This window comes from Alosa alosa, chromosome 10 (genome assembly GCF_017589495.1).
Source record: "Alosa alosa isolate M-15738 ecotype Scorff River chromosome 10, AALO_Geno_1.1, whole genome shotgun sequence".
Classification (NCBI taxonomy): domain Eukaryota; kingdom Metazoa; phylum Chordata; class Actinopteri; order Clupeiformes; family Clupeidae; genus Alosa; species Alosa alosa.
Genome location: NC_063198.1, coordinates 6,407,295 through 6,422,880, shown reverse-complemented (window position 1 = coordinate 6,422,880; position 15,586 = coordinate 6,407,295). Strand labels below are relative to the sequence as shown.

At 43.0% G+C, this 15,586-nt stretch overlaps 1 protein-coding gene across 1 annotated transcript; it reads left to right on the top strand.

The window, feature by feature from the left end:
- Positions 1 to 495: 495 nt before the first annotated feature.
- Positions 496 to 8,860, top strand: ppp4r2b (protein phosphatase 4, regulatory subunit 2b). The gene is made up of 9 exons (XM_048253810.1): positions 496 to 650; positions 2,012 to 2,093; positions 2,375 to 2,545; positions 2,829 to 2,922; positions 3,624 to 3,661; positions 3,766 to 3,840; positions 4,759 to 4,899; positions 5,014 to 5,372; positions 8,507 to 8,860. Exons 1-9 carry the CDS (start codon positions 617 to 619, stop codon positions 8,584 to 8,586), a joined length of 1,074 nt encoding a protein of 357 aa, XP_048109767.1. The 5' UTR covers positions 496 to 616; the 3' UTR covers positions 8,587 to 8,860.
- Positions 8,861 to 15,586: the final 6,726 nt, after the last annotated feature.

Here is a 15,586-nt window from a genome sequence, read left to right as displayed (position 1 = left end):
GGTAATCAGTATCTGAAAGCTAAACTGAGGGAGTGGTACGGGAATGACATATGTTTCACAGAAGGGAAAGGTTTTGAAGGCATTGTGACACTGAGAGAGAAAACATCATGCATCCTCAGGTCCTACTATAAGAACACTAAAAAAGGTGGAGATAAAGAGTCATCAGTGACCTCTTAATCTGATAAAACATGAAAAACATTTTCTAGGCTGAATAATGCTTCAGATATAGCCAAAATTAGCCTCTGGTGGCCATCTTGAAAATGACCCCTTTACTGGGGTCAGATTTTACTAGATTTTTAATATGTTATTAAGTACATCTAAAGGTATCTTAATCAGTTGAAAAACCTTTTGTATAATTTTTTGAAGTTAGGTGTTTTTTTTTTTTTTTTTTTTTCATAATGACCCGCCTAATACGCTGACTGTGAAGCAGATAAGCCTTGCCGTTGCGTAATTGAACAATTTCAAGGTTCACTGTATTCCACTTTACCACTGGCAGTGACATCACAAGCGCCATATTGAAACACTTTTCTTTTCCCATTTTTTTTCTTGTCTTCAGACGGCCATCAGCGCTCTATCTCCTGCTGAATTCGGAAGATTTCTAGAGAACACCTCAAACATGGAAATCGATACCCTTCTGGAGGCCCTGAAAGGTTATTAACTATTAATATAGCTAATCTGCGAAAGGCAAACAGTGGACTTGAAATTAATGTTTGGGTTCTGAACTGCTAGCACTATGCTACCTAACTTACCTTGCTAGTGCTAGCGAAGCGACTAAAACGAAGCTAGCTGTGATAGCTAGGTATCGCTAATCTATTTGTGACATCGGCTAGCTCGGACAGCCAGCTTTAACGTTAGCTGCTGATCCCACAACTCACAACGTTAGCTTGCTTGGTAGCTTATAGTTTTTGTTCCTGTATAAAAATAGGATATTGCTGTGATCATATATGCCATCTCTGTTGTAATATTTAATCTTTCCCTGATATATGTCATTGGTATGTAACACAAATTAAACAAAGTTTAGTCCTATATCATGTATTGCCGGTAAACTTTGCTGGCTGGCTGGTTAGCTAGCTAACGTTGAGTAGCTTCATTTCGCAAATACCCGGCGCGTTTCAGCAGTATTGAACCAGCACTGGCATACCGTGGTATTTGATGTTATAAATGTTATGCCTATGTTATACAGTTGTCTGGTTTGCCCGGTGTATCATTTCCGTCATTTTCGAGTCATGGTGCTAAAGTTAGCATGGTTGCTCGGCTAACAGTAACTATACATGCTATTTAACGTTAGCTATGAGTACCCTTTGCCATCGTTGTTTTGCTAGTCAGAAACTATCAACGTCAAAGGTATTTTGAATAGGCTAACTTTAATTTCAATTGGTCAAATATTTAAGTTATCACCATTTATGTGAGTTTTTCAGCGTTTAATATCGTTACCCATCTTATAGTAGTTAGTGACACACTTGATATAACATGGACAGCATTTCTTGTTGTGATGTTAGCCAACTTGGTTAGCTTTCTGCGTGTCGATAGTTCACTTTACTGTATGTTCATTGACAGTCAGACAGCGTTATTGTGGCTTAACTATGCTATGGTAGCTAACAACATTTTGTAGCAATGTTGACCTTAGTATAACTAAAAAACGTAACTTGACAACTATAAAATACACCTACATTCATAAGGTCCCAGTCTGGTACATAATATGAAATATCTGGTACATAACTTGTAACGTTAACATTAGCAATAGCACAAAGAGAGAGGTAACGTTAGCTTATTGAGTTGGTCACGTTGGTCAGATGGTGGATTATTTATATATATATATATATATATATATATATATATATATATATATATAACTAGCTAGCTAACGTAAACTAAACGATTAATGTGCATTTTCGTACGTTACTCGTAGGCCTAACGTTACTTGTACCGGTGTAAGTAGACCCACACATTCAAGAAGTTAGCCAACAGCTAAGGTTTCATAAATTGAAATAATTTCCTTATCTCTCTTCAGAATTTGAAAAGAAGGGGAAGAAGGAGGTCTCCCCTTTGTTGGAGCAGTTTCTGTGCCACGTTGCCAAAAGTGGAGAAACACTGTAAGATATTATAATGGAGCCTACCATACCTGTAATTCTGCACAGTGTGGTTTATTATGCAATGCAAATAACATAAGCAGGAACTTGCTGTTGTGAACAAATGTGATCTGAACAAGTGTGATGTTTAGAGATGTGACATTTCTCTTAATCAAGTGCTTGCATGTTCACCTCAGTGCATCCATTAGAGTCATCAATTTAGCATTGCAACTTGGAACTATTAAGCTAGTGTGCTAATGTGTCAGGAAGAGATTGCAATCTCTTATCTCGTTTACCCTTTCCAGGGTCCCATGGTCCCAGTTTAAGAGCTATTTCATCTTCAAACTGGAGAAAGTGATGGATGACTTTAGGGATTCAGCACCAGAGCAACGGGGTCCTCCCAATCCGAACGTGGAGTGCATTCCCTTTGACGAGATGAAGGCTCGAATAATGAAGATTGTGGATGGATACACAGGGTATGGAGTCCGACATTTCCAGTATCATTAGTGTTGCATGTCCTGACTAGAAACTGGACTGAGACTTTGAACCTGACTCGCTCAAACCCTGAGAGAACACTCTGCTCTTTTCTCACTGAGCTGTAATGAATTGCTTGATGAAGAGCTTGTTGAATTTCCCCTTGGGGATCAATAAAGTATCTATCTATCTATTTATCTATCTATCTAATGCATAGAGTCAGTCAGATGTAGGATGACCAATAGATTTCATGTCTCATCTCTCGGGACACTTGCTTCCCCCTAGAATCCCCTTCACCATCCAGAGGCTGTGTGAACTTCTGACTGAGCCAAAGAGGAATTACACAGGGACGGAGAAGTTTCTACGAGGGGTTGAAAAGGTGAGCCAAAAAGGATATTGATAACCTGGGGTGCGTTTCCCAAAAGCATAGTTGCCAATGGGAAATTGCATTACAACCAACAAAGCTGCTAACTTAGTGCTTTTGGGAAACCCAAGTTTAGGGACACTTGGATGTTGAGTAATTATACTTTTAGTCAACTTGTTGATATTGTATACACTGCAAAAAGTGCTTATATAACCAAGTGTAATCTTATATTAAGATTAAAAAAAATCTTGTCGGTATAGTTTTTTAGTGTAGAGAGTCTTACCTAGTGTTTTGTTGTAAAATCATTTGACTTTAATTTAATAACAGTTTGACTTATTTTAAGACGTCTCATCATGAAAACAAGCAAATTTGGCTGCCAGTGTGTTAAGTCAAACTCTATTAAATTAAGTCAAAATGATCTTACGAGGGGGCACTAGGTAAGTGTCCAACCAAAAACAATACCAACTACATTTTGTTATCTTAATATAAGATTAATAACACTTTGTTAGATTTTATTTTTTGCAGTGTATATATTAGGTGTAATTAAATAAAACATTAAGGATAATGTATGAGAACACTAGTAATGCCCTTATACAAGTGTAAGAATTAATTTTCCTCTTAATTCTCTTATGCACCTATACCTCATCGGTATAATAGAATGAATGAAATATTTTGCTGAAATTAATCTCTGATTATTTTTGTCCTCCTGTCCTCAGAATGTGATGGTTGTTAGCTGTGTGCATCCTACGTCAGAGTAAGTGATTGAAATATGTGATTGTTTAAGCAGATTAATGTTATTGCTGGAAATGGCAGGAAAAGGGTACTGATGTTTGATTGTATGTGCCTTATTGTTTACAGGAAGAATGGATGCAGTGGTGTCAACAGAATGAATGGTGTGATGTTGCCTGGCAATTCGTCTGCATTTGCAGAGAGGTAAGTATGATAGTGTCAAACTTTGCCTTACTTCTCAGGGCCTAAATTTCAGCATGGGATTGCGGGTATAGCGCATCATTTATTCAAGCCCCGCAACTCTAGCCATTATAATGAGAGATTCCCCCTACACATTTTACAGCACTGTCTGATAATGTTAATCTAATAATAGAGCGGTGTGAATGTGGGACCAGACTGACCAACTTCTGACTTGAATCGAACGTAACTCCATGCAGAGACACACACACTCACAGAACAACTTTGCAGGTGCGCGCTCTCTCTCGCAGCAAGACTTGTCACCACTGAAGTCAAATTATGGTGCTTTTACATCCACTGCTAACTGACAGGAAAGGAAAACAAAAAAGCGATCAGGAGCTGTCAGGAAACACAGAAGGATTATATAGAGTGGCCATGAGATGCGAGGGAACATGGATGTGTTCTCCATTTAAGGAATGTAATCGATTGTGGACGTGCACAGACGGCTACAGAAACGGAGCGCATCGTAGGCCTAGGTTAGGCTACTTTCACTTTCTAGTGTGCGCATTCATTATGTGATGCTTCCTAACAAAACAGCGATCAAACTTTATCAAATTATTGTGACGTGTTGTCACAGACACTCCTATTGGAAAATCAAAACCAAAATCATAAAAGTAAACACTATGTTAAGCGTTGTTCTGTCATTGACGCCTGTAATAAGGATAATGTGATTTTGGTTTGTAAAATGTAAACTGTATTAATCCCCCCTATGTGAAGCACTGAAGGGGGGTATTCCCCCCTGTTTTGAAAAATGAATTTTAAGCCCTGCTTCTCTTTCTCTAGGATGCGTAGCAATGGTGCGTTGTTACTTGCTTTTGCTGCTTTGCATTCCTTTCTGTCCACCTGTTTGCCCCCTCCCACTCCCTCTGTGTGTTTTCCCCCCAGGAAAGTCAATGGTCCTGGGACACCGCGGCCTCTAAACAGGCAGAAAGTCCCCCTATCCAGCTCACTAGCCACCAATGGCCTTCCCGACAGCACAGAGAATAAAGACCCCAACACGGCAGGTGGACACAGCAAATCACACAGGTATTGGCCACAGGCTTGATCTCGCTCTTAGAGTCATTAAACATTTACTCATTCATGCATGCATACACTCACTCTACTCACACTCTCTCTCTCTCTCTCTTCCTCCCTCCCCAGTGAATCGTCTGTGTTGGGTCCAAGCCGAGGCTTGGCGAGGAACAAGCACGCCGTGAAAGAGGAGGACGAGGGTCTGGAGGAGGAGGAACAGCCCGAGGTGAAGAGACTGAAGTTCCTGAAAGACGGGGAGGACGGAGCAGAGGAAGACGACGAAGAAGAGGAAGACGAGGAGGAAGACGACGCGGATGAGACGGCAGTGGTGGAGACCCTCCGGCCCACGCTGGCTGAGAGCTCGTCGGACGCCCAGCAGGCCCGTGCCCAGTCCTCGGCGTCGCCAGAGAAGCAGAGGGACGAAGAGCTGGAGGAGGAAGAGGAGGACTCGGTCCCTGCCAGCTCTGCAGCTGATTGCCAAGACCAGGGTAAGGCTGCCATCCTCTGTCACGTTGGTGTTGTTTGCCATGGTATGCTGAAGGCTGAGTCTCCTCTTTATAGAATAGGGATGTGCATTTTGGTCATGAGAAGACGAGCGAGTACTTGAGTACTTATATTCCAGGAGGATATTTGGCTACTATTTTGACTATTTGCTGAGTTGCTCTCGCAACTCTGCTAGTGTGGGTAGCATCTTTGTTTATTTTTTTGTTCCTGGTTTTCCAGTTGATGGTGCACCTCACTTCTTGTTTACAGTAATTGTTAGCTAGTTCTGGCTTGGGCTGCTGTTCTAGCCTGGCCGAACCTGTTTGAGCACTTGAATCGGCTTTGCAGGTCTCTCTTGCAAGTCTCCCATTAGAGCATCCTTCTGCGTCACCAAAAACCCAGGAACCTATCACAACCACTTATCTGATTTTGGGCTGGGCTTTGCACAATGACACAGTAGAGGACAGTTGGCACTGCCAATGGCTGCGCTGATGGCGTCACTTTTAAGACCTGGATGTGTGTTTTTCTTTGATACGGATTAAGCAATTGCATGTAAAGCCTATTTTATGCTTCTGCGTCGAATCGAGGGCGTAACCCCGCAGACCCCTCTGCGTCGCCTCCAACCCTCCGCCATAGCTCGACGTGCACCTCCAAAAAAGCTTTGCAAATAAACTCCGACATATTTTGGTTACAGTGACAGAGTTATCCATTTGTAAAGTGTCTATGTGTATATGTCGTTTTGAAATTAGCACTTAGCCAGCAAGCAGTACTTTGTGGGCAGTTGTGCTAAAGTTTGCTTGCTAACATAACTTAAACTGTCTGGCAGACACCTTGCAAATAGCGTCAGACTTATTTGCTGGTTACAGTAACAAGGTCAATGGATTTTACTGTCTCGATACTTACAAAATCTAAGCAAGAAAAGGCCAAACAAATAAGATTAATTTTTTAGCACGACCGTCTATAGGTTTTGCCATTCTGAGTACCGTTTCGGTCATACAGTCTATGGTTTTGGTGGTGAGCAACACAGACACAGGGGACACCGAACTTCGAAGCCACACACCCCCTAGCGTTATGGCGGTGAAATGGACCGCAATGCAAAGCAACCCGATGGAGAACCATAAAAGGGTCTCGACACCGTAGGAGTGACGGCGTAGCTACGCTGTGGAGTTGACACAGAAGCATGTTAAAGCCTTAACACCTTGGTTTACAAGAAAGATGTATTTGCTGTATTTCAGTAAGGATTCGGTTAGAGTTTAATGCACTTAAATTTAATTTCACTGCTGGTTTTGCCTCTTGGAAATTGGAGGTGAACCAAGTTTGTTTTTATTTGTTTACTAATTCTCCATTCCAGAAAAACAATTCCAACTTCAGTTTTTGGAGTCGAGCATTGCCAACATTGAATACTACATAGATCCCTTAAAAAATCCTAATGCTCTGTTTTGGAATGTGGATTCCAATGGCAGTGAATGTGGTTAAACGAGTGCTCTGGCACATAACCGGTGTGAAACAGAATCTTATTCCCAGGGTGGAGCATTTTTGGCCACAATTGCACCCTCACATTGGAGTCTATTGTATACCAGTGAAAATTTGTGATTTGTTGCACAGCTGTTGGAACTCCGTTAGACAGCTGCTGCCAAAAGTCATCAATACTTTTTTACATAAAAAAAAAGAAAATGTCCGTTACAGTTGCATGATGCATGTACGTACCCTATTTCATTGTATAATATTGTCACATATTAAACCACGTAAAGTTCAACAAATTAGTGAATAAAATGGGAAAATGTATTAGCAGGTGGGAAAAAATTTTAGGAAGTGGGTGAAGATTTATAGACTGACATAGCCATGTTGCAGACCAACACCAACGGCACTGTAACTAAACTGTTGATCAGTCGTAAACTAGGGATCAACCGATATGTTTTTTTTCAGGGCCGATACCGATATCAATTATTACCAAAACAGGAGGCCGATAACGATATGTCAGTTGTCAAAAAGGGGGGTAGATAGTAAAGGCTATATGCTGCAAAAATGTAATTAAAAATAACTTTTCTTTCTTCTTTTGATACACAATTGTCTATCAACTTGCATCACTTTGCAAGTGTAAATCCTGTGTATCATGTTAATCCAAGAGCTGAGTGATGGCAATTATTTTCATAGAGTAGGCCTGCACAATGGGCTATGTGCTTGTTAAGGGACCTGTCACAAAGAGGATGCTTTGCCATCGTGTGTGTGAATGCACGAGAGAGGGAGAGGAAGAGGTGCATGCGTGATGGCAAGTGTTACGGTTGAATAGTTTAACAAAACAGTTTTAAAATAGTTCTTAGGCTATTTAAGCATGCAATTTGTGTCCATGTGTAGGCTATAAGATACACTTTTGAGAGCCTAAAAGGCACGTTAATAGCCAGCTCATGACGCGATTTTGTTCAGGTCGGATTAAATTACGGTTGGCCTTTGGTGCATGTAATCTTTTCTGGCAGTCCGTTTGAAAAAGGAACAATTAGACTTTTTGACGTTCGCTATTGCATAATTTAGGACTTGTCTGTACTATGTCCGCCGAGGTGTCCCGTTATTCACCATTAACGAACGAGGCGGAGGTAGAGAACTCCCGACGCGCAGCACCCGAGTTTGTGGGCTAACTAGTAAACAGCATCAGTAATGTGCATTAATTGGGAATTCGCTAAATGAAGGAAGTGGGTCCTTTACTTATTGATCCGGATCAAAGAGACAATAGCTTACAAAGTGGTGTTTTTGTAACTTCAGTGTAGATGATTGTGATTCACTGCAACTTCAGCAATGTAGGCTACCTTCCTTACCTTCGAAAAATAGCTCCGTAGGCTCCAGCTGAAGCCCAGTCTGCCTCAGTGAGAATTAGTGGGGTACGAATTGTATTTCCGTAGGATTTTTTTGCTAAAATTGATATTTTTGTTTTATTTGCTTTATTTGGGGTCCTACTGTTGAAAAATGACGGGGTGCAAATTTTCTGACCCCGTTTTGCCCCCCCCCACTCTGGGGGGTTCTTTGTCACCTTGGCCAGGATACTGACCACACAATCTTGGTGTCAATTTAGGGGTTATTGAGGATGCTGAGTCCATTTATGACAGTTTCATTGTGATCAGAAGTTGTTATGACTCATTTTTTGCAGTAATAAAGGCAAATCCAATGGGGCAAAGTCGCCAAACAGTAAGTGAGCTCATATTTTGTGAACACTTTGATGTATGTTAACGAAACTTGGTCACATGACAACTGACCCCCTCCCAAGGGTACACAACACATTTGGTGTAATTCGGCCACTGAGGGTGCTATAATTTGCGAACCTGCGTTTAGGGGTTACAGTATATCATGATGACGTAGGGTTAGCAAAAAAATTCCAATGGCTAGTCATACTCTTCATACTTATATTGATGATCATTGCAAATTTTCCCTAACCTGACTCTTGCCAGATGAATTTCGTTCCGCCTAGCTCCACTCATCCATCTGGGACAAATCCATTGGAGTGTTGCTTCAGAAGGCTGGGCCTAATCAAAAAATGCTTGCATATAATTGAATAAGCCACTTGTCAGTCATCTATTGACGTGCTACTTCTACCACTCACATCGAAGCCAACCCGTGACGCTGATAAAAATCTCAGTCGCCTTCTACGCCTGTATTGATCTATGAAACTCCCCGCCCTAAGGCCCTGATTGGCTCTACCATACAATCTCGTGCTGAAATCACTCTCAATGGAAGAGGTCCCAGATGGATGTGAGTGAAGATAGGCGGAGCTAAGCGGAATGAAATTCATCTGGCGAGAGTCCGGTTAAATTTTCCCCACTCATTATAAACAATTGGCCATTTTGGATTTTCCTTAAAGGAAAACTAAATCATCAGCAGTCACAACTTTATTTGGCCCCCTCATTGCTGCTTGCCAATTTTTGTCAAAGATAACTATTTCAACACAAGATATAGGTGTTTTAATTCTGTCTAATGACACAAAGCTGAGAATCACATTGCTAAGATACAGACAGAAGATACAAGAAGACAAAATTATTATTACTTGGACCAGTCTTTAAAAGCAAAACACGCAAGAAGAGAGCAGCAACATCAAGGGAGTTTGAAATTCATCTGGAGATGAAACTCACAATGTCTCTAAAGGAACTTTTGAAGAGGCAGATACACTTATTGCTCATCAAGCAATGGTGTGTTCAGCTGAGACTGGATGGAGTGAAGTTAAGTTTTTAGAGTTTGGTCACCAGATACTGATGTCCTAATCCTTCTGCTTGATCTTGTTGCTGGTAAGCACCTTGGACCTCACACTCATCTCAAGTTTCTTACTGGTAAGGGCACAAAATATAGAGAAATTGATGTGGTAGAAAGAGTGCAGATTATAGGACATCAAAAATGTCAAGGCCTAATCGGTCTCCACAATTTCTCTGGTGCTGGGGTGGTAAATTTGTGGGCGTCAGCAAAAAGACCTTGGTTGATGCCTACATCAAACTTGATGATGATGATGATCCTGTCATCAGTTGCTTTAAGAAGCTTGGTGAAGGTCCATTGCCATCTAATCTCATCAATGGTGAACCCCAACAAGTCAGAGGTCTAGAGCAGTTTGTCTGCAGTGTCTATAGGTCAACTGGTCACACAACTCTACCAAAACTGAGGTGGGAGCTATTTCGACCAGGAACATGGAGGGAGAATGTTATCTCCGTCTAGAAGCTGCCTTGTTGCCTCATATCCTTCGTACCAATTACATTGCCATCGTGATAAATCCTACATTTCAAACTGTCCAGTTCTTCCTCAGATTGAAGAAAATGGTTGGACTTTCCAAGAAGGAGTTTATGTTCCTGTGACATGTCTTACACTCCCTGCCCTAGAGCTGTGATAGAGTTGACAAAATGTGTGTAAAAACCCGTGCAAAACACTCAGGTGCACTTGTCACAGACATGGAATTCCCTGTAACTCCTTTTTGCAAATACTTTGCTGGTGACTGTGAAAATGCGACCAAGCATACTACAAATGAGGATGATGCTGATGAATGATCGATTTATGTAGAAGTGTATTTCTAAGGTATTTTATTTCCTGTTCATGTTTATGCAACTTTACATTAATAATTAGTTCATTTATCAATTAGTTCAGTACTTGGTTAATGTACACTGCCATTGCAGTAGAGCTACAGTACATTTTGTATTAGTTTTATTTCAAAGATGTTAAATGATTGATTGCTTTTATTAGCTATTGTAAAGGAAAATATCAGATTGTTTTAGATTGTTAAACACACAAAAAAAAAAAAAAAAAAAAAAAAAAAAGTATATAAACACATATCTGCTCACTGAGGCCTTTAGTCTCTAACTTTTTCTAAAGCCGCTATATCTAACAAAGTTATTATTATTATTATTATTATATAAATTACTCAAGTTTATACTGTGTATTAACTTCTTGAGTGCACATAGCAGCAGCAGCAGCAGCAGCAGTAGCTGTAGTGAGGAGAACGAGGAGTCGGCAGCCACCAGCGCCACCCCTCTGACAGTACCACAGAGCCCCCGCAGAGGGCACCGGAGTCGGCACTCAGGGACTGTCAAGGCAGACGAGCCCATGGAGGTGGATTAGACCAGTCGCCACCACCACTAGCAGCAGCAGCAGCAGCAGCAGCAGCAGCAGCAGCAGTAGCTGTAGTGAGGAGAACGAGGAGTCGGCAGCCACCAGCGCCACCCCTCTGACAGTACCACAGAGCCCCCGCAGAGGCACCCCGAGTCGGGCACTCAGGACCCCGGCCGCCGCAGACGAGCCCATGGAGGTGGATTAGACCAGTCGCCACCACCACTAGCAGCAGCAGCAGCAGCAGCAGCAGCAGCAGCAGCAGCAGCAGCAGCAGCAGCAGCAGCAGCAGCAGCAGCAGCAGCAGCAGCAGCAGCAGCAGCAGCAGCAGCAGCAGCAGCAGCAGCAGCAGCAGCAGCAGCAGCAGCAGCAGCAGTAGCTGTAGTGAGGAGAACGAGGAGTCGGCAGCCACCAGCGCCACCCCTCTGACAGTACCACAGAGCCCCCGCAGAGGCACCCCGAGTCGGGCACTCAGGACCCCGGCCGCCGCAGACGAGCCCATGGAGGTGGATTAGACCAGTCGCCACCACCACTAGCAGCAGCAGCAGCAGCAGCAGCAGCAGCAGCAGCAGCAGCAGCAGCAGCAGTAGCTGTAGTGAGGAGAACGAGGAGTCGGCAGCCACCAGCGCCACCCCTCTGACAGTACCACAGAGCCCCCGCAGAGGCACCCCGAGTCGGGCACTCAGGACCCCGGCCGCCGCAGACGAGCCCATGGAGGTGGATTAGACCAGTCGCCACCACCACTAGCAGCAGCAGCAGCAGCAGCAGCAGCAGCAGCAGCAGCAGCAGCAGCAGCAGCAGCAGCAGCAGCAGCAGCAGCAGCAGCAGCAGCAGCAGCAGCAGCAGCAGCAGCCCCCATGCGACTCTCCATTTGTTTCTGTTTGTTGGTTTCTGTCGATCTATCTGTTAGTCAGTTTTCCTTCCAGGTGAGATGGCGTTCCTGGTTTCTCCCGTGGCTTGGCCAGTCTTGTAGGTTTGTAAGGGGGTCTGTTAGGGTGACGTGTTTTGCTTTTTTTGTTATTTTTATTTTTTTAAATATATACTTCTTTTGAGTTTATATTGCCGTATTATTGGTAGGGGCTTTTCTTAGCACAGCAGTCAGAGGTGTGTTGTGTTGACTTGCCTGCCTCCAAGTGCAGGAGCACGTCACCAGAGTAGGCTACCTGCACTGTAGTGATGCAGCCACTCCAAAGATCCATTATGAGTAGCTTTTGAATCTGGAGCTTTCGGCCCCGCCGTTGCGGTTTAGCTTTAGTTTTGTTTTTGTTTCGTGTTCTCTGTGTCTTTCGCACTCTTCTTCCAGGTGTCAAAAGAGGAGAGGTAGGTCTCAAAAATTGTGGGCGACTCCAAACGAAAATTACTGTAGCCTTGTGTCTCTCCTTGTCTCGTATTGAAAACGACTGCACAGGCCAGCATGGTGAAAGCTACCAAGCAACCAGACTTATTGAAAGCCAGTTTAGGTGTTTGACTGGCTGTTCTCATCCATCTGCGTAATTCAGTCAGAAGGAAAGAGAAAGGGGGAGAGCAGCGGGCTACGTCAGGCAACCCAGGTGGAGCGACGCCTAACGTGTCCCTACTGTCCCATCTCGTGCACCACCACATTGATCTCACTGACGTTTCCCAAAGGAGGAGGGTTAATATTGGTTCCTTTAACTTGATGTTTAACACACAATCACAACTTTTTTTTTTTTTTAATTTATGAAGACATTTCAGTTTAATAATAACCTATATATATATATATTTGGAGAAGCAAAGCAAAGGTCTTTTATCGTTTCTTGTTTTGTTAGATTTTTGGCAGCCAGTTATTGACTGGACGTAAGCAACTGAGAGCAGGAAGCTGCCAAAGCATCCCTCTGCGTGCGTGCGAGTGTGTAAGTGTGTGGTTCTCTGACTGTCTCATTGTTGATCTTAATTTTTGTTTTTGTTTTTGTTTTCTCCACTGACTGTGTGCTGAAGCAATAACTGGCTCCCAAAAGGCGCAGTTCTCCGCAGCTGTACTGGTTTTGATAATTAGAATTTTTAAATTCCTGTAGAGGTTTTTTGTAGATTTACATATGTGTTCACTGCCTCTGTGAATCCATACGAATTGTACATTTTTTGTGTATACCTGAATGCGTGTGCTTTACAGTATAAATAAAACATTTTCAATACAATTGAGGCAATAAATGTTACGGGTTTTAATGCTTGGTTTGTTGGTTCTTTTTTATTTTGTTGTTGTTTGCATCTGTATTTTGTATTTCTTTCCTTTTAAGAAAACCCAATTTGTGTAGTATACCACCTGGGTTTTGTCCCAAAGAGAGTAGTAGCCTTGTGTTTATTACAATAATTACATAATGTGGAACTCAGAAACAGAATCTCAGATTAGAGGCTTAAAACTCGAGCAGTGTGAGCCGCTTTCATCAGGGTGACATGTTTCTGCCTAAAGCGCTCCAATGTCTCAAGTCATAGGTTTGTTGTGCCTTAGCGCCACTCCGAAATACCTGTATTTGTAAGTGCGCCCCCTCCCCAAATGACACACGCCGTGTCAAGAGGATTAGTAGTGGTTTTTCTGGGTACCTGTGGATCTTTTTAGAAACCTATAATGCCAATGTATTCGAGGGCAAGCATTAAATATAATTTTATTTTACCTGCCTATCAAAATGATCATTTCCACAATTACTAGTATGTCTGCACTGGCAAAGTCTTATGACCCAGCTCGCCGTCATCCGACAGCATCCAGCACTATTTCTCCTACTGTTTGGAGTTGAAGGACATTGCAGTGGGTTTTGCATACATTAAGTGGACACCACTCCAAAGTAGTTGTTTTTTCTTGTAGAGGTCTTAAAGAGTAATTAAAGTTGTATGCCCTGTTAATGATGCGGTCCTTAATTCTGGCCAAAGGTTGATATTCCAGCTGATCAGCCAAGCTAGTTGCACCCATCCACTCCTGCTCCTTATGGGTGTTAATTGGCTAGAATATATCTGCTCTACAATTCCCATTCACAGATGCACAATCAGAGCTTTTTTGTTGTTTTTGTTGGCCACTTGGGTGTCCTTAAGCTCTGGCTTTTGGACATTAAATGCTGCAGGTCCTTTGTAACTCATCCCATATTTGTCTTGGAGTAGATGGCAGGTGCTTGAGGTGCCACTTTATTTCTGAACACCCTTTCTGCACACACCCAGAGACGCGTTGCTTTATGCACTCAGCCCTTGTTTGCAGAGCTGTATTACAGAGTGTGCGCACCCCCAGTGTTTAGCTCATGGGTTCAATAAGGTGGGGGGGAAATGTGTGTAACCTGTGTGCCTCATCTGTGTCTGAAATTTACCCAGCCCTCTCTAAGGAAATAAGAGGGGGATTGTCTAAAGCCTTCACCAGGTGGCAGCACTTCACTGTAGCCTTTGTGAAACCCCGTCCTGGGGGAAATAAAAAAGGCAGCCCGTCGAGGGACCGGAACGGCACTCTAATTCCAATGAGCCGTAATTTGATCTAGGCCCATAAATAGGAGGGGTTATTAACAGCTAGCAAGTGCTGGTGACGAGCTGTCTGGAGCATACTTTTATGAGATGTAGAGCTGCTTTTCATTAGGGCCTAATGATGAATGAATTGTCTTGTTGGGACCCTGAGAAGGATGGTCTGTATTTCACAGCACAAACTCAAAAATGGTGATGATCAAGCCAGGAGACACCGTGATGGCGTTCTCTCCTGCACTTGTTTCTTTGCCATTTGTGTAGTGTTGTGCAGTGCAAACTACTAGGGTGGTCAACATTAACTTGAGTCTTGCACCAATGTTCACCGCTTCTGATTCTTCTCCGTACTCATTGCATCAATCCGCGGTGCACTGGACATGGAATGCTGCACAGTGTCAAGAAATTGTGAGAAATCCAAATATTTCAAGTGTACCTCAACCACTGGACACTGTTCCCCATGGCAGCGTATATGCTGATAACAAGGTGTCCTCTCATTATGCCCCTAAATCCAGCCGAGCAGTGCCTCTTCATTATCAGCTGCTGCCTGCTTGGGCCCTGGAGTCTAGTGCCTCCAGTCTCATTACTTGGGGATCAGAGCCAGCAGAAGGTCAGGCCATTGGCAGATTTGCATGCAAAACCAGAGCCCTCTTAGCTGGAGGAATTATCTGGGCTGTAATGAAATGTGGACCCATGCAGTGAGCAGTGGGAGCATGTCTGGGATGTAGGACTGGCATATGATATAGGCAAATGGTATAGACGCCTAACAGTTCATGAGGAAATGGTAGACGCCTACAGTACATGGGCAAATATAGACGCATACATACAGTTCATGGGGAAATGGTATAGATGCATACAATATATGGGGTTATGTGTTTGTTTGGGTAGGTTTGAAGCTGTTTGATGAGCTTTGTCTCTCTGTCCCTCTCTCTGTCTCTCTATCTCTCTCTCTCTCTCTGTGGGTGTCTTGCCTAGTTGTATCTCTAGAAGGCCAGGTTTTGACAGGTCTGGTTGAGCTCCAGTCTAACCAGACAGAAAAATAAACTAACACGATGAATCAGTCTTATGAGCATTTGAGCTTTTCAAACAAATCACTCTCTAATCCTCAGTAAGGCTATCTGTTTTCTTTGCTTGAAAGACGGTCAAGATTTCATGTTTAATAGCGTGTGTAAGTGTGGTCCCACCATTATTGACCTTGAAATCAAAA